Source organism: Monodon monoceros, unplaced genomic scaffold, assembly GCF_005190385.1.
Source record: "Monodon monoceros isolate NGI ecotype Baffin Bay Population unplaced genomic scaffold, NGI_Narwhal_1 Super_Scaffold_20, whole genome shotgun sequence".
In the NCBI taxonomy this organism is placed as follows: Eukaryota; Metazoa; Chordata; class Mammalia; order Artiodactyla; family Monodontidae; genus Monodon; species Monodon monoceros.
Genome location: NW_021703777.1, coordinates 99,799,327 through 99,818,589, shown reverse-complemented (window position 1 = coordinate 99,818,589; position 19,263 = coordinate 99,799,327). Strand labels below are relative to the sequence as shown.

The 19,263-nt window shown below is 43.8% G+C and overlaps 1 protein-coding gene across 1 annotated transcript; it reads left to right on the top strand.

Annotated features, from left to right (window-relative positions):
- Nucleotides 1–5,486: 5,486 nt before the first annotated feature.
- Nucleotides 5,487–14,883, top strand: TMEM128 (transmembrane protein 128). Its single transcript, XM_029236036.1, has 5 exons — nucleotides 5,487–5,614; nucleotides 7,246–7,387; nucleotides 10,759–10,917; nucleotides 12,862–12,970; nucleotides 14,237–14,883. The coding sequence occupies exons 1-4, from the start codon at nucleotides 5,518–5,520 to the stop codon at nucleotides 12,959–12,961; spliced, it is 498 nt and encodes a 165-aa protein (XP_029091869.1). The 5' UTR covers nucleotides 5,487–5,517; the 3' UTR covers nucleotides 12,962–12,970; nucleotides 14,237–14,883.
- The last annotated feature ends 4,380 nt before the right edge of the window (nucleotides 14,884–19,263 follow it).

The window sequence follows — 19,263 nt, the reverse complement described above, 5'->3', positions numbered from 1 at the left end:
TGGACTTGGGTGGCTATTTCCTCTTCCGTGTTAGGGAAGTTTTTGATCTCTTCAAATGTTTTCTCAGGTTCTTTCTCTCTCTCTTCTCCTTCTGGGACCCCTATAATGTGAATGTTGGTGGGTTAATGTTGTCCCAGAGGTCTCTTAGGCTGTTTTCATTTCTTTTCATTCTTTTTTCTTTATTCTGTTCCGTGGCAGTGAATTCCACCATTCTGTCTTCCAGGTCACTTATCCGTTCTTCTGCCTCAGTTATTCTGCTATTGATTCCTTCTAGTGTATTCTTCATTTCAGTTATTGTATTGTTCATCTCTGTTTGTTTGCTCTTTAATTCTTCTAGGTGTTTGTTCTTTAGTTCTTCTAGGTCTTTGTTAAACATTTCTTGCATCTTCTCGATCTTTGCCTCCATTCTTTTTCCAAAGTCCTGGACCATCTTCACTAACATTATCCTCAATTCTTTTTCTGGAAGGTTGCCTATCTCCACTTCATTTAATTGTTTTTCTGAGGTTTTATCTTGTTCCTTCATCTGGTACATAGTCCTCTGCCTTTTCATGTTGTCTACCTTTCTGTGAATGTGGTTTTTGTTCCACAGGCTGCAGGACTGTAGTTCTTCTTGCTTCTGCTGTCTGCCCTCTGGTGGAAGAGGCTTGTGCAAGCTTCCTGATGGGAGGGACTGGTAGTGGGTAGAGCTGGGTGTTGCTCTGGTGGGTGGAGCTCGGTAAAACTAATCTGCTTGTCTGCTGATGGGTGGGGTTGAGTTCCCTTCCCGTTGGTTGTTTGGCCTGAGGGGACCCAGCACGGGAGGCCACAGTCTTTTTGGTGGCGCTAATGGCAGACTCCAGGAGGGCTCATGCCAGGCAGTACTTGCCAGAACTTCTCCTGCCTGTGTCCTTGGTCTTGCAGTGAGCCACAGCTGCCCCCCACCTCTGCAGGAGACCCTCCAACACTAGCAGGTAGGTCTGGTTCAGTCTCCTATGGGGTCACTGCTCCTTCTCCCAGGTCCTAATGCACACACTACTTTGTGTGTGCCCTCCATGAGTGGAGTCTCTGTTTCCCCTAGTTCTGTCGAAGTCCTGCAATCAAATCCTGTTAGCCTTCAAAGTCTGATTCTCTGGGAATTCCTCCTCCCATTGCCGGACCCCCAGGTTGGGAAGCCTGACATGGAGCTCAGAACCTTTACTCCAGTGGGCGGACTTCTGTGGTATAACTGTTCTCCAGTTTGTGAGTCACCCACCCAGTGGTTATGGGATTTGAGTTTATTGTGATGGCGCCCCTCCTACTGTCTCACTGCGGCTTCTCCTTTGTCTTTGGATGTGGGGTATCTTTTTTGGTGAGTTCCAGTGTCTTCCTGTTGATGATTGTTCAACAGTTAGTTGTGATTCTGGTGCTCTCGCAAGAAGGAGTGAGTGCACGTCCTTCTATTCTGCCATCTTGAACGAATCCCTACATGTATTAGTAGTTTTCATCTTTACCCAATCTTGTAGACAAAAGAGAGGATCACTGGCTTGCCCAAGGTTGAAACAGCCAGTAATGACAGAACCAGTAATGACAGCTGGCCAGGCTAGCTTAAGTAGGGTTTGGCTGGATTCAGGGGTTGAAACAGTGCTATGAGACTGCTTGGCTTGGCTTGCATCTCAGAGCTTCCTTCCTAAGGTGGGCTCCTCTGTGTGTCTCCATGGTGACAAGCCCACACTGACCTCAGAGAGGTCTTCCCAACAGCTCTAGCCTAAGTCCTGGGGACTGACAGGTCTGGTCTGGGTCATGTGCCCTCTCCTAGGGCAGGGTCAGCCTCCTGAGAACACTGCAGGACTGCTATAGAAGGGAGAAAAAGTGTTTTCTCAGAGGAAGGGATGTCTACACCAAAGACCAGAGTTAATTGTGACCAAGGGTCAAAGTGAAAACCAGGTACTGGAATTCCTATGTCGACGAAAATAATCAATAAACAATCAATAATTAGAAAAGAGTTTTATTTGCGCCAAACTGAGGAGTAGCCCAGAAGCCTGGTTCCCAGATTACTCTAAGAAACTGCTCTGGAGAAGCAGGTTTTCAGCACAGTTTTATATCTTGTCAGAATAAAGAACATTAAACAAGTCAGGGATACATTTCTTCAAGGTTTCAAAAAAACACAAATGCATACACATACAGCACATACAGTAATGGCCTTGGCACCTGGGAAGGGAGTCTTTTCATCAAAGGAGGACCAGCATTGGCGTCCTAGGAAGAGGGGCATTTAATCTTTATTTTTCAAATGGACATTCTTTACATCTGGTCAATGTGCCCTTTTCTTTAATAATTAAAGCAGATGTACAGGGCTTCCCTGGTGGTGCCGTCGTTAAGAATCCGCCTGCCAATGCAGGGGACACGGGTTCAAGCCCTGGTCCAGGAAGATTCCACATGCCGTAGAGCAACTAAGCCTGTGTGCCACAGCTACTGAGCCTGTGCTCTAGGGCCCATGAGCCACAACTACTGGGCACATGTGCCACAACTACTGAAGCCCTTGCACCTAGAGCCTGTGCTCCGCAACAAGAGAAGCCACCACAATGAGAAGCCCACACACCACAACGAAGAGTAGCCCCCGCTTGCTGCAACTAAAGAATGCCTGCACACAGCAACGAAGACCCAATGCAGCCAAAAATAAATAAATAAACAATTTAATTTAAAAAAATAAAACAGATGTACAAAGTAGGTTTGATAGGCCAGAAACAGGCTATTTTAGTTAGCATAAAATTCTGGTTAACTCATGTAGAAGCCAGAATGATTTCCCTATATCTCAATATGTAAAAATTTCTTTTATCACCTGCTATGTGCCAGGTGTTTGCAAGGCATTGGGGAGCAGCTATGACATGGTTGTAGCCCCCCGTCAACTGAGAGAGCACAAACAAAAGGAAAATTGCAACAAAGAGTAACCGGAGGGCTTCCCTGGTGGCGCAGTGGTTGAGAGTCTGCCTGCCGATGCAGAACACGGGTTCGTGCCCCGGTCCGGGAAGATCCCATATGCCGCGGAGCGGCTGGGCCCGTGAGCCATGGCCGCTGAGCCTGCGCGTCCGGAGCCTGTGCTCCGCAATGGGAGAGGCCACAACAGTGAGAGGCCCGCGTACCATAAAAAAAAATAATAATAATAATAAAAAGAGTAACTGGAGTCCAAGGAGAAGGGAATAACTGATGAGGAGGTAAGCAGGAACCAAATCCAGAAAGCCTGGCAAGGCCAATTAATAACTACCAACTACCACTGCTTGAACGTGCGAGGCACTAGCCTAAACAATCGGTATACACTTATCTTCACTCTGGTACCTACTGTGTCACAGATGAGGAAACCGATACTTAGAACAATGAAATAACTTGCCCAAGGAATCCAGAGTGATGGAGCCAGGGGATTCAATAGTCTATGAACACCTTGGATTTAACCACATTGCTAAGGGAAGGCCAGCAAAGGTCAGAGTCAAATTCATTTTTTCCCCACAAGTAATCCACAGTCAAAATGAAATTTCTTGGTTGGTAGCAATCTGATATCATACATCTATCATTTCGGTGCACAGTACACACATTGAAGAACTTATTTAATGGGCCCTAGCAATGAAGATGTGGTCATTAAATACCGGATTTTTTCCAACCTGCTTTTAAGTATCATCAATATGGTCTGCAAGAAGTGCATTTAAAATATCAGGGGGGAAAAAAAAGCTGAAAGGCATTCGGATCCAGATACAAAGGCCCTGAAACCACCAAAGGGGAAACTGATCTGACCCGAACATACTACATATGGAAACCCTGGAATGGTTGCGATGCTCTCGGGAATATTCAATTACAAGGGAGACCCAGCACTGACCTTTTTACAAGGAGACAATCAACAGAAGACTGTATTTGATAAGAGGAATTCACTTCCTGTTAACAAGGCTTCTAACCCTGTACAAGCAAAAGGAGAAGGGAGGGCAAAGACCCCAGGTGGCTTTGAAGAGATAAACCCTGGTTCTTTAGGAGTCTGAAAAGAAAAAGAAAAAAACAAAACGGGAAAAAGGAGGTATTGTGTAGAAAGGCCATATGATCCACCCAGTTGTTAAATCCTTTGCTCCAAAGGGTTTGCTACAAGGGCTGAAGAAATGATAGAAATAAACCTGTAGAAACTTGACATTCTTTTCTTGAATACTTATTGCATTTCTTCTGCAAACACTCACAACACATAGTGATATTAAAGAGTGCCTACTAATTCAGATTTTACTTCCTGGGTGGCTTTCTGGACTATCCATCCCTGTATTCAACCTACCTCAAGCCACTCTCCCTGGTCCCCACGTACCACAGCAGAATGAAGGGCTGCCCTTTATTCGACGCTCTCATAACCTCATATGCAGTATCTCTGTCATGGCATTGGATGGAAATCGTCTCCACCACTAGATTCTAACTTGCCCCTGTCCTCAGCATTTTAGCAGATGTAGCTGCTCGGAAAATGTTTGTTGACTGAATTAATGAAACGCTTCCATACATTTATAAATACTGCTTTCTACTGTACTAGGTCTCTGTGGTCATTTTTGGCCCAGGAGCTCCTCAAGGGCAACGTCATGTCTTATCCATCTTATCTCCATTGCCTCGCATGGTGCCTAACAGTTCCTAGCAGGCAGTAGGTGCTCAGCAAAAGTTTGAAGGGTTAAGCACAAAATTTCTCAACATATGACACAGTAGGAAGGAGGCAAGAGAGTAGCAAACAGGATTACTGATGGAGGAAAACTTGTGAATTAGTGACACAGTCTTTTTCAGTTTATGAGCGTTGAGCGATGGGAACTGACGGATTTCTGGGAAAGTACAAATTTAGTTTTCACGTTTCTGGCTGGGGGCAATTTCTCACAAGCCGTAAGAAGGGGGCTACCACGAACCACATACAGGTGCTTCACATTTAAAACCCCAGAACAAATCCATGAGGCAGGTATAATCCCCGTTGTACAGAAGAGGAAACAGGCCCAGAAAGGTTTATTTCTTGCCTGAGCCCCCACCCCCACCCCCCCGCAGCGGTCAGTGCCAGGCCCAGACTCCACCGCAGGTTCCCGGGCCCAGCCCAGCGGTCCTTTCCTCCTCCTGGGTGGCCTCTGACCCTTTCAAGTCTAGCTGGACAACTCCTGAGGAGGAGGAGGAGGAAAGAAGCTGGGGGCTGAGATGCTCTGGGCATACAGTAGCCACGGGGTTCAGGACGCAGAGCACAAAAGCAACGAAGTGCCCCCGTAGGGCCTAGCACACACGCCCGCGCGCATTCGCCGGCATCGGTAAGCTTGACCCTTCTGGGCTTCCGTAGTTCGGAACAAACTGTATATCTTTAGGTGGGGAAGGATAAATATTTTGAAATTCAAATCATGTTTCCGGATTTGAGCACTGAGACAGCAAAGCCAAACCCTCCGTACGTTCTCACGAACTAAAACCGCGAAGACAACACACCCTCTCCCCTTCACAAAAGGAAATCCCTCCCTCCTCCGGCGAACCGATGCCGGAAGTTCCGGTGGGCTTGACGTCACTACCGCCCAGTTTCTGGGCGGTGCTAAGATGGACGCGCTACAGGCTCGGGAGCGACTCCGGCGGAGATACCTGTTCCCGCGGGACGCGGTGGTCCGGCTGGACCGCGAGGGCTACGCCGGGCCGGGTGAGGCACCCCCGCTGGCGCGCTCCGAGTCGCGCCGAGGTTCCCAGAGGCGAGGCGCCGGCCACGGCCGGCCCCGCGGGCCTGTCGCAGCCCTACCCAGTCAGGAGGGACCGGGTTTCGTTTTTTCAAGGCTTACCAAGTAGTTTTGCAAGTCGGGTATTTACTGTTGTAAAAGACCCTTAGAGATCAGGTAGCCCTGCGCATCTTGGTCTTCAGGATTCCCAGGAGAGCTGGCTTAACACCTGTTTGGCAATATCCATTAAAATAAAATATATCCACAGATTGTATTTCTAAGAACCTAACAAAGGAGCGTACTCGTAGCAGTACACAAGGGCGTGTGTGCAAAGTCTTTCATCTCAGCTTTGCTTGTAATAGCGAACGACTGGAAACATCTAATTGTCCGTCAGCAGGGAGCTGGTTAAATACACTTGGCTGTTTATACATGACACAGCAGGCAGACTTTTATGAATCAATGTGGATGCTTTTCAAAGGGAGGCGCAGAACAACGTATGGTATGCCACCATTTGTGTTCAAACCAGATAACATGCGGTGTGTGTTCACCTGTAGATGCATAGAATATGCAAGAATTCAGTAGACGTTATTACTGGTAACTGCTTTGGGGCTGGGGAACTGGGGTTAAGGATAAAGAGAGCGATTTCATCTTTTTGTCCTGTATGTTGTAAATCTTGTGTATTTATTTTAAAAAGTAAACGCAGAAAACAACATGCGCAGGCATGCTGGTTTACAAATTTTGAGGGTGTCTCGCAGAATTTGTATTATGAATAAGCTTCCCAGGAATTCTGATGGTCTGCTAAAAGCTCGGGAACCTTGGCTACATACTAGTGGTTCTCACATGAACTGAGAGAGAGGGCATGTCAGTCACATGGGGAACTTGTCAGACCCCGTTTGACCCATTCTTTCAGATTGGGTCCCAAATGGAAGGAATTTGACTTGTCCATCACCTGTCTAAGGCAGTACCATGTTGGGACTGGACCTCCAGTGTGCCCTTTCCACTTTTGAGCTGCCCCAAAAGGTTGTGTTTGTTTAAAAAATTAAAATATGTAGTTGTAAGTAGTGTTTGTGGAAAATCAAGTCCATTTTGTGTTCTAATGTTTGCCACTTGCATTTTTCTTAATTAACAGGACTAATCACTTTCCTAGACTACACGTGAAGCATAGCATTAAAATTCCTATACTACCAGATGGCATTATTCTTTCCAAAAGACTATATAAATAAATTTGGTTGCAAAACTCATTTAGCGGCAAAAAAGTTGACTATATTGGACAGGTTTTATGGCAGGGTCCTATTAATTATTTCTAAAAATATAAACCTATTTTGGTGGTTTTACAGAAGAAATTGGTACTGTAATGGGAGAGAATGTGGTTCTTAGAAAGCTCTAGGAAATTATTTTATTTGACTTAAAATAGGTGTAATTAAAAAAAAAAAAAAAAAAGGAATTTCCTGGCAGTCCAGTAGTTAGGACTCCACGCTTTCACTGCCGAGGGAGCAGGTTCAGCCCCTGGTTGGGGAACTAAGATCCTGTAAGCGGCACGGCGTGGCCAAAAAAAAGGTATAATTTTTCCTGTGACGTTAATGGTTACTTCATAAGTTGAACTCTCCGTTATTTGCAGAAACCTCTACACCTGTTGAGAAAAAGGAGAAACCTCTTCCAAGACTTAATATCCATTCTGGATTCTGGATTTTGGCATCCATTGCTGTGACCTATTATGTTGATTTCTTTCAAACCGTTAAAGAGAACTTTCACACCAGCAGGTAAGAAAACTTAATTACTTTGTAAGTTAAACACACTTGTTTTATTTTTCACGTTTTGTGAGCCGAATTCTTCAAACGCTTAGTAGGCATCTACTTTCTGCCGGGCATGGTGTTGGAGGTGCTGGTGACGCAGAGTTGAAAAAGAGAGTGTGTGTTCTGGGCACGTACCGCAGAGTGGGTGAGGCTGGAAATTATTTCAGTGGGCTTTCTCAGCACAGGTGTTTTGTAGGATGAGGACGGTAGTGAATTTAAGAAGGATCTAATCCATTTGTAAACCATGCAGAGAGAATGACTGAAGGTCTTTAAGAAGATCAAGTACAAGAGCATTGGGAGGAGGGAATGAGAATTGTGGTGGGTGGGAATTGGGTCTCAGAGCTCGTTTTCAGAGAATAGTTACAGCCAACAAGGTAACTACATGTACAGTCTGTGACTGAATTAGAGTTGAGGTCACTGGTGGAGGAGTCAGGAGCTTTGAGGCAGGATGTCAGATAGTCCATCGTTCATGAGGATTGAAATCTCTTTAGTATGAAATCTAGGAGTTGACATGGAGGGGAAGGTTGTTCATCACACTCCTGAGTCCTCACTGGGCATTGGAGAGTGTTCTGGAGGCCCCTAGATAACAGAAAAAGAGGGAGAGGTGTTGGTGAGCATCGGAGCTGGCATCGGGAGGGCTGATTTGCTTAAAGTGTGAGTGTAATTGTTTGGAAGGACCAGCGGGGCTAGAAAGGTGCAGACGGGACTGTTTGATCCGGTGATATCGTTGGGGGTTGGGGGACACCCAGCCTCTCCCGCAGAGGCCCTCAGGAAGAGCATTGACTGCTGGAGGGGCGCCTGAGGAGAGTGAGGGAGCAGGTGGTCCGGGGAAAGCAGGTGGGGGGTGGGGGGGCGGTGTTATGTAAACTATGGCAGGGAGAGAGCTTGTTCCCGTTCCTTATTTCCACAAGCAGGAGCTTTCCCTAAACACTCCCATCTTCTGGCCCTTCCCCTCACTGGCTTCTTCCCTGGGAGGTGCTAGACCTCCTGATAGGGTTTGGGATGAAGAACCAGGCGTGTAGCTCAGCACCTTCTTCCTCTTGGGAGCCAGCTGCCCATGGGAAGCACAGATTCTGGGCTGCTTTTCTGCACCATTGTTTTATGGGGCGACCCTGACATGAGAAGGTCTCTAGGTTTTCACTGTGACTTGAAACCCAGTGGGTAAGTCTGTCTCTTTCTGGGTTTCAGTGTGAGGAAGCACGTTGTCACCATTCACCAAAGCTATCTTCTTTTCGTAGCTCTATCAGTAAAGAAGCTGACAGTTGGTCTTTATCAGTTTGGTTTCTTTGTGTCTTTCAATTGGTCTAGAACTTGGGCCGGGAAAAGAAGCGATGGTTGTTTCAGACACCATCAGTAGCACCTGCTGCTTTGTTCATGAAATATCTCATGAGAGCCTGAGATGTATCCAGTTATGGTCACAGTGATGAACAAGGCACACTTCTCACCCTCCACCAGCTCATTTTAGGCTGTGATAGATGAGTAAGTCATGTGGTGCGTACTGTTTGCGTGTACGAGGGTATGTGCGGGATGCCGTGAATGCACCTAGAAGGGGCACCCAGTCCAGCCCAGCCTCAGGAGGTAGGCCTTTTTGAGGTTTCAGGAGAGATGAGAGGATTTATCCATTTGTGTCCTATGTATCCTTGTATATGAGAATACTAAGTATTCTTAGTAGTTAAAGGAGATGGTGAGGTAAGGAATAACTCACTACACTGTAAGGTGTTTGGGGGTGCCCACAGGAGTAGTGGCACACAGTAGCCCAACGGTGGTGTGTGACAGAGCCTGGACTCAGCCTCCGGACCAGGACTGGGGGGCATGAAAACAAAGTGGGAGTCATAGGCCTGTCCTTAAAGAAGTGTCATCTTAGAGGAAAAGAGACAGAAACGCATGGCCGAAGGCTGAGGATTTTGAGTAGAGTAGGGTTGCATTCTTGCTGAGGCCTTGGTAAGCAGCGGGGAGTTGGGGCAGCTGTGGCGGGAGAGCGCTACCCAGAGGCAGGCCGTGCAGGCTGCCTTCTGCTTTCTCGAAAAGGGTTCATTCCTCTGATTTTCCAAATCTGGCCTCCTCCCATGACCAGCAGGGGCTGGAAGGAAGGGGCTGATGAGCTTTTTCTCACACACACTGAGCCAGGTCTTCTGTGGAGTTGGAAGGAGCAAAAAGCCACTGGCCCTTGAGGGAGGACTGGAGATATTCTAGGAACGGGAGGGTTTCATTTAGAAATCTTTTGCGAGAGGCAATATGAATTAACTCCTTCCAAATTGATATTCAGTATTTCAAGAAACCCAGCTTAACTTGGAGGAGTTGATGGTGTCTGTTGAAATCTTTATTACTCTCACACTCAAAACTTCAGAAACAACCAGAAAGCCGCTCGCTTTCCTGTATGTTTAAAGAAAACGTCCTTTTTTGTCAGTTAGTTTATGAAAGTGTGTGTGTGTGTGTGTGTTTAAAGTCTTACTTTTTCATCCTTTCATGTGTCTCACGCTCATCTTTACCTACCCATCTATTAGATCTAGACTTTCTGCAAGCTGGGATTGAGTAACTGTGGGTCTCTCTGCCCCTTCTCCAGTTGATATTCTTCTTAGAAATACATATTTAGTCTATTAATGAAAACTTTTAAGATACCTGATTTGTTAAGTGCTGTCAATTAGCACTTTTTTTTTTAAACCACTTTATTTTTGTGTACATATTTGCTTAACAATCACTGAATTTCTAGTCAGCTTCAGGTATCTGAAGAGCCTTTAAAAGTAGTTTATATTGTCTAGACCCAAGGTATGCTGCACACAGTCTGGAGCAGAATTGCAAATAACATCTTTCTAAAGATAGGCATAGAAATTCTGATTCAGTAAGTTAAGATGCTTCCTTTCTCTAGTGGCAGGGCTGAGTCATACCTGGCTGGTAGGCCCTGTGTTATGGGACAGGACTCAAAATTCAAATCACCTGTATTCAAAGGTAAACTTACAAAACCTTTGTCAGATACATGCACTGTCAAAAATGGGATCACTGGGGCTTCCCTGGTGGCGCAGTGGTTGAGAGTCCGCCTGCCGATGCAGGAGACATGGGTTCGTGCCCTGGTCCGGGAGGATCCCACGTGCCGCGGAGCTGCTGGGCCCGTGAGCCATGGCCGCTGAGCCTGCGCGTCCGGAGCCTGTGCTCCGCAACGGGAGAGGCCCGGGTACCGAAAAAAAAAAAAAAAAAAAATGAGATCACTGCCATTGGTATGGTAAGCCAGCAATGATATTAGCCTGTGTCACATTTCAGATGTGTCAAAAAAGATTATTTACTATTAGGCTGTAGAGGATGTAAAAGAGGATAATAGAAGGGTATTATTTTTGTCTCTACAGTTGGTTTCTGTTTGGCGGTACCTTGTTGCTTGTTAGCTTATCGATTGCATTTTACTGCATAGTCTATCTGGAATGGTATTGTGGAATTGAAGATTATGATATCAAGTATCCAACGTTGATACCTATTACAACTGCTACTTTTATTGTAGCAGGAATTTGGTAAGTTACCTTTGGAATGAAAATTTTTTTGATCAGGTAATGATGTACATGGTACAAAATTCAAGAGGGGAAAAAAAAGGGAATAATGGGAAAACAGTCTCCTTGATTCCCTTTTCAGTAGTGTCTTTCTTTACTTATATATTTAGTTATTTAAAATACAAATGGTGACATGCTATATATATATATATATATATATTGCATTTTGCTTTTTAAATCATTTTCATTGTGAAGTATAATACAGACAGAAAAGTGGAAGAATCTAAAATATACAGCTGAATTATCATGCAGTGAGCCTTGGTGTAAACCCTAACGAGGTCAAGAGAAAGATCTGTGCCGGCCCCCTCTAACCCCTTCCATGCCCCCTCCCAGTCACTGTACCTTCATTCCTGCCCGCAGGTAAACACTGTCCCCACCTTCATGGTAACTGCTTTCTTTTGCATCTCTTATAGAAATGGGTTCATATAGTATGTATTCTTTTACATTTGACTGTTTACATGCAACACTATGTATGATTCGTCCATATTGTGCATAACAGTTGCACGTTTTCATTGCTGTTCAGCATTCCATCTTATAATCAACTCCCAGTTTATCTGTTCTGCTGTTGATCGCATTTGGATTGTTTCCAGTTTGGGGTTATTATGAGTGATGCTGTTAAGAACATTCTTGTGTATGTCTTGTGTGCCTGTGTGTGTTTCTGTTGGATGTATATGTACATGCATACATATATACATACCTCTAGAAGGGAAATCGTTGGCTCATCGGGTATGCATACCTCCAACTCTAGTAAATAGTGCCAAACTGTTTTCCAGAGTGATCTTTTTTTTTTTTTTTAAATTGAGTTTGGAATTCTTCCATACCAGTACATATAGATGTGTCTCATTCTTTTTAACAGTTACATCATTATCACTGCATGGACATATCATGATTTATTTAACCAGCTCCCTGTTTTTTTATTCTTTCGCTGTTATAAATAATGCCACAATTAACATAATTTTTCATAAGCTAAGAGGTTCTCAGTGAAAAGTTTTTTTATGTTTATAAAAGTATTTTATAACTTGCTCATTAAAGAAAAATCTGTAAATTACAGAAAAACACAAAGGAAGTAAATCCCATGATCCTGCCAACCAGAGAGAAAACTACACTGAACATTGTGTTTGGGCTTTTAGGTTTTTTTCCTCTCTTTATATTAATTGCATTTTAATTTAGGGAAAACCACACACCTTTGTACATATTCAGCTTAAATGTATTTTTTCTATTATGTATTTTCTGTAGTTGAAGTTTATGGGTGTTTGACATGTTGCATTGTGATGCGGTTTTTTATTAACCCTTCGGTGACGAGTGTAGACAGTTGTCTTATTTTACAATTTCTTATAAGGCTAACGTCACCCCCAGAAATATTATTGTATGTTTTAGAACAGTATTCAGTTCATAAAAATCATTGCACTTAGTGTGTTATTCTTACCTGGTGACAGGAATAGTATTTTTCTCAATGGAAAGTTTAATAGCAGCTTATAAATGATTACTTTTTCATTCTGTTTCTAACAGAAAAATACTTTAACCGTCTTTTTTTTTTTTTTTTTTAACCATTATAGTTTGGTAGTGTGTGAGATCGTAAAAGCAGGCTGTAGTCATTTTATTTCGTGTTCCTTTACAGATACTAATGTTAAGAGACTGAAGTCTCTGTTAAGCCAGGCCAGCTCTCGTTAGAGGAGCTTTAGTGATTCCAGTTCTGAGTACTTTGTGAAGAAATTGTGATATTTCCAATATTGGCTAAGTCACATACCTGAGAAACATGATTTATATATAGAAAGTTACTGGCTGAATGAACTTTCCCAAACCGGGTAAAAGTGAGTCCTTTAAATCTAGATTCTGCAGTAGAATATAGTTGTGTAGAGTATAGCTACAGTTGTGAACTGTGTGGCTATTTTGTCCTTTTCTTTTCAGCTTCAATGTTGCTTTATGGCATGTGTGGTCATTTTTCACTCCACTGCTGTTGTTTACCCAGTTTATGGGGGTTGTAATGTTGATCTCACTCCTTGGATGATTTCTAAAGGTAAGATTTCTGGAATGGTATTTCTAATAATGAATGCATTTGAAAAAGTCTTTCATGATAATTTTCAGTGGACATAGCAATAACGGACTAGTAAATTATTTCAGTCATGTTTACACCAGAGTTGTTCATCCATTGAACTCTGAGGTAGAAGGGACTGTGATCCCTTCCCATTTGCATAATTTAGTTCTAAGTGACTACTTTTTTAGAGAAGGCACCCTGACCTTCCAAGATCTCATGAAGAGAGTATTTGCACCTTCCAATATGGATAAGTTCACACATTGATCGATTTTCTATTGCAGTAAACTTCCATCTACTTCTATACAGATGACTATTGGCTAGATCGTTCTTAGTTAATGGGAATATGGGAAGAATGGGCAATTTTACCCAGTTGAGAAGAAAAATCTGTTTTCTAACTGTCCTGGCTGCCTCATAAAAATCTGATGGATGGCACATCAGCCTTTTCCTTCCATGTTATTTATAGAATTTCTGTTTACCTAGAGACCACTGTGTCCCTGGGCCTGCTGCCTTCACAATGGGGTCTATTTGCTAATTGGCAGATAACTCATTTATTGAATAAGTATGTGTTCAGAGTACTCACTGTACATGCTTAGGGACATGGTGAAAAAGACAGACGGTCCCTCTCTTCACGTTGCTTACGTTAGAACTTGGAGAAAATCTATTCCATATGTCAGTTTACTTACTTGTAAACTTAAAAACTGAGACCCAGAGGAGTAAACTTCAAAACTGAGACCCAGAGAAGTAAACATGGAAAACTGAGGCCCAGAGAAGAAAAAGTTAATGCACTCAATTATTGGGGTGCAAAAGAAAACTGACATTGCGGCTCACAGACAGCATGTTCTCCCTTTGGAGTTTGGAAAGTCCCTATAACCAGGTAAAGAAGAAATGGATGTCCTCTCATTGTTGCTAGTCTGAAATTAGCTGCTAGCACACACATGCTGATGTGCAGAGTCCCCTCCACACGTTGTGCTGTGTCTAGGACCGTTTGGACTCTCACAGTATGTCCTCTGTCCCTGTTGACCTGTCGCCACAAGAGCATTCCCTCATCTGACCCTGTCTGCTTTGAATCTCTGGCTGTTCCGTATTGAGTTTTTCCACGTGTTCAGGAGCTTTTGACTTACTGCCGACATCAACGTTTAATTGGTAACAGAGAGCCAGAGAATGTTGTAGGCAGGGAGATTGAACTGTGCTTTTTAATATTAAATCCAACAGCCTGAGATAGAATGTCTCGCTTGGGTTTTCTTTCAGGTGTAAGGGCATGTCAGTTTAAAGTGAATGATTAATATCCTGCTAGCTGAAAGCACCGCAGACATAATGGAAAAGCTACAGTGTGTTTTTGCATCTATGAAGTGAATGGTTTCCTTGGAAGAATTGTAACTTTATAGCTCTGTAGTTGAAATCAGAATAAATTATATTTCATTTGCATATTCCTAAACTCATCGAATTTTTCAGATTCAAAGTAGAAATATTCAAGACAGAAATAACTGATTTGCAGTGTTAATCTGTTTGGATCATTGGAGAAATTGTTGGTGTAAAAATTTAAATGAATTTTCATTAGAGATGCATAATGTACTCCCGATAGTGTAGAGAAGTTGTTCACTCTTCCATTTAAGGGTGAGCAGTTCAGTGTATGAGATGACTGGCTGTGTATATAAAGGAATGATAGTGTCATGTGCCTTTAACCCAACTTCAGCAATTCCTATATAATACCATTTTTATAATAGTTTTGTAAGGAGGAGGACCAGTTGAAAGGATTTTGTGTTTTCCCATCACTTAAGATTTATCACTGTGTAAATTACTGGGTTTTTAGCATTTGTTTAACATATGAACTTTTAATCATCTTAAGTGCGTGTAATTTTTTTCTTAATATTTAAATAAAGTATTTCTATAACTTTCTTGTGGGTTTTGTTAATACAAACTTTGGAATTGTTTCTGTCTTCAGCTATTAGCACTTTCACTATAGAAATAAGGCTTCTTTTTAGCGAAGGCTACCCTGCTTTTCAAAGACCAATGGAAGACAGTATTTGCACTTTCAAATGCAAATATGTTTACATTAAACCTAAACATCGTAAGCATTGTGACATTTTAAGTACCTTATGTTGGTTTCTGCGCTCCCCACCCCCAAGGGACTTCAGGTAATGATATGTTTCAGTCAACACTTGTGTCTGACTCGGATCACACCCTGCAGTAGTAGTTAATCTTGACCTTGAGTAGCAGTTAGTCTTTCTCCAGCTGTGAGGCAGGAACAATATCTGTGTTGTTGAGTTGTGGGTGATAAGAATAATGTTTATGAGACACCTACTACAGTGCCTGGCACACAGTAGGTGCTCACTCAATAAATGGTAATGGAGAGGGAATGAAAGACAAAGTAGATCAAAGAGCAGGAATGGGAAGAGGCAGGCATGATCGATAAACAGATTCAAGCTCAGTTTGTGTACATATGCATGTGAGGGTGTGTAGAGAGAGTCATTTAAAGTAAGGAGCAAAGTCAGGCGAAGGTCAGAATCAGGTGGCCAAGTCAGTCAGTGATGTGAGGGTCCAATGCAAGGCTGAGGTTGCAAACCCAGGAAGTAGAATTAGAGGGAGCCCTGGTTCAGACCCTCCGGGGGGAACTTGGTGGGGGGCAAGGGACGTACCCCCGTGACAACTCCCACAGAGTCTTTGGGCAGATTCTGCAAGAAATCCTTCCTTCCCTCCCTCCCTTCCTTCCATTTTTCTTTTCTTGCAAAGTAGTTTTACTGTTGATACTTGGATAGAAACCTAAGGCTGGGATTTTCTGTGTAATACAGTCATTAGAACCCAGTTAGCCAAGTGCTGATACCGTGGTATAGCTAGGGTGGTAAGGAGGTGATCCTGTTACAAAGAGACATCTGAATAAATTTGTTTAAGCAGGATCATTCCTGGTCCCTGTGCCCATTAAATAAGTGCTGTGCAGATTATTTGTGGGTCTTTTCCTATTGTTATTATTTTCTAAAATAAATTTATTTATTTATTTAGGGCTGTGTTGGGTCTTCGTTTCTGTGCGAGGGCTTTCTCTAGTTGCGGCGAGTGGGGGCCACTCTTCATCGCGGTGCGCAGGCCTCTCACTATCGCGGCCTCTCTTTGTTGCGGAGCACAGGCTCCAGACACGCAGGCTCAGTAGTTGTGGCTTATGGGCCCAGTTGCTCCGCGGCATGTGGGATCTTCCCAGACCAGGGCTTGAACCCGTGTTCCCTTTATTGGCAGGCAGATTCTCAACCATTGCGCTACCAGGGAAGCCCTTGTTATAATTATTAAATAAAAACTGTGTCAAGCAGTGTTGTTGCTTCTTCTGAACAAGCCTGTGGGAGGAGCATCCACTCAGAATAGTAATGAATAACGGAATTAACAGTTGTGAATGTTTATCGTGAAAGTCAGGGATATGGTAGAAGCAAGCGTGTGCTCTTAAAAATGTCCCTGACTGACAGTCCCAAGTGTCAAGACCGAGTCTTCCACCCAGGTTGCACACTGGTTGCCACAGGCCTGCTGCTCAGAGGTTTCCATTGCAGCTGGTGACAAGGCTGTCTTGTGAAGAGTCCTCCAGGTGATTCTAACGTTCAGCCTCATTCCAGAACTATCCTGTTCCAATCACTTTGGGCAGAGACGTCTCTGCAGAAGCTAGAATGTTCGAATTGTCAGGGAACACAGAGATAGCAGAATTGAACTTAGCTACCTAGGCTAAAAACCAGATTGAGGCTCCCTCCAAATCTGTGTCTGGGACCTAGCTTGGGAGGCAATGGTCTTTCTAGGAGACTTTATAGCATTTAACATCCTGGCTGTCTCAGGGTTCTTTGGTTTTATACAACAATAACAAGAAAAGGTCTCTGGCTATGCTTAAGCAAAAGAGAAATGCATTGGAAAGGAATTGAGGGAAAAGCTAAGAGCCACATCTTTATAAGTAGAATCATTTGGGGCAGTGGGGCGGGGTGGTCCTAGGTAATAGGGGTTAATAGATGCCCTCTTCCGTGGCCACAGTTAGGATAACTGCCCTTCACTTAAAAATATTTTAAAGACTTTGATTCAGCTCAGTGTTTCTTGAGGTGGGAAAGAGCTTGGTAGATTTTAAGAAATGTTTACATAGAATTCATAAAAATAAATAGCAATCAGGAATATTTCGCATACACTAAGGACTAATTTGAAAGAAGCCAAATTGCAGGCTCTGGGTCAAGGGAAGATTGGGAGTTGAACAGAAGAGTAAATTATTCCTAAAAAGGCCACAAAGATCTCTTCTAAGTCTCTCAGATTCAGTTCTGAAGTTGAGGAATGGGATTTTCCCAATTCGGCAGAAATGTAATGTGTAGCTATTTTATTTCTAAAGCAATGTGAGCAACTAGCTTTTGGTAGAGCTGTAGCTTTGGCAAACCTTATTATACCTCACTTTGGGTATATTCATGATGCCTTGAGATGCATCATTCCTATCCACATACAAATGTGTTGTACTATTTACCATCTTCAAACAAACACCCAAGATAGGGCTCCCTCACGCTTCTCCAGTTATTAACCACTTTTTGGGTCCCCTTTACAGCAAAACTCCACCGAAGAATTCTCCAGGCTTATATCCAATTGTGTTCCTCATTAAAAAAAATTGTATTAGGACGTATGGACTCAAAAGAGTGTGTGTAATGTTCCTTTATGTATAAAAATAGAGTCCAAAAGGATGTCAGGAACTTGGTCCCTCCCCAGCCCACACTCGGGGGTAGGAGTGGACCCTGGAGTTCACTCAGCTCACTGCTTCCCTTGCTCCCACGCGCCCAGCCTGCAGCCTGATCCCCACTCTCTCTCAGGACCAGCAGGACTCCTTGTAATCCCTCCACCCCTGGTCATGGTGCCACCACAAAACCTGGGATTCCTTCTCATACCCTGGGCTGACTTCCACGTGCATCTGTCTGTATGTTCCGGTTATCACCTATCACTGCATAACAAACCACGCCAAAACTAAGTGCCTTAGGACAACCACCACCCTTTATTTTGCTCAGGAATCTGAAATTTGAGCAGGAATTGATAGGAACAGCTTGTTATGTATGGAGTGACTCAACTGGGACTGGACGGTCCACTTCCAAGGTGGTTCCCTTGTGGTTGACGAGATGGTGCTGGCCGCCAATTTTACTCCGCCTGGACCTCTTCATGGGCAGCTTGGGTGTCCTCATGGCATAGTAGCTGGGATTCAAGGGTGAGCTTTTACATTAGTTTTCTGTTGCTGCTGTAACAGATTGCCACCAATAGCGCTAAAAATGACAGACATTGATTATCTCACGGTTCCTTGGTTAGAAGTCTAATATGGGTCTCGGCAGGGCTGCATCCCTTTCTGGAGGCTGTTAGGGGAGAATCCATGTCCTTGTTCTTTCAGGCCGTTGGCAGAATTCAGTCCCTTGCAGCTGAAGGACTGAGATCCCCATTTCCCAGCTGGCTGGCAGCTGAGGCCCATTCTCAGCTTGGAGACGCCAGCCACGTGCATTTCTTGCTCGTGTAGCCTTCTTCCTCCATCTTCAAAGCCTAGGACAGTGGGTCAACACATCGCTCTTATACTTTGAAATTCTCCTGCCTCTTCTTCCATTGCCACATTGCTCTGACCCACTCTTCTGCTGCCTCCTTCACTCCTAAGGGTCCGTGTGAATACATTGGGCCCACCCACCTGGGCCACCCAACATCATCTCCGTGTTTTAAAATCCTTACTTCATTTCAGTGTTCCTTTTGCCAGGTAACACAACATATTTATAGGTTCCAGGGAGTAGGGTGTGGACATCTTTGGGGCCATTACTCCACCTACCACGGTGTTCTAGAGACAGGAAATGGAAGCTACTGCTTAAAGCGTGGGCTCAGAAGCTGAATGTCACTTCCATCCTATGCTACTGGTCAGGCAGTCACAGATCCCCTATTTAAGGGGAGGGGACATGGCTTTGCCCCATCCTAAAGGAGGAGTACCAAAAAATTTGGAGGTCGTGTTTTAAAATTGCCATAGTCTAGCAGCCACTGGAGAGCAGTAGGGAGTTTCCTTAAAAAACTAAAAATAGAGTTGCCATATGATCCAGCAATCCCACTCCTGGGCATATATCCTGAGAAAACTTGAATTCTAAAAGGTACATGCACCCCAGTGATCATAGCAGCACTGTTCACAACAGGCAAGTCATGGAAGCAACCTAAATGTCCATCAACAGATGAATGGATAAAGAAGATGTGTATAAATACAATGGAATACTGCTCAGCCATAAAAAAGAATGAGATAATGCCGTTTGCAGCAACATGGATGGACCTAGAGA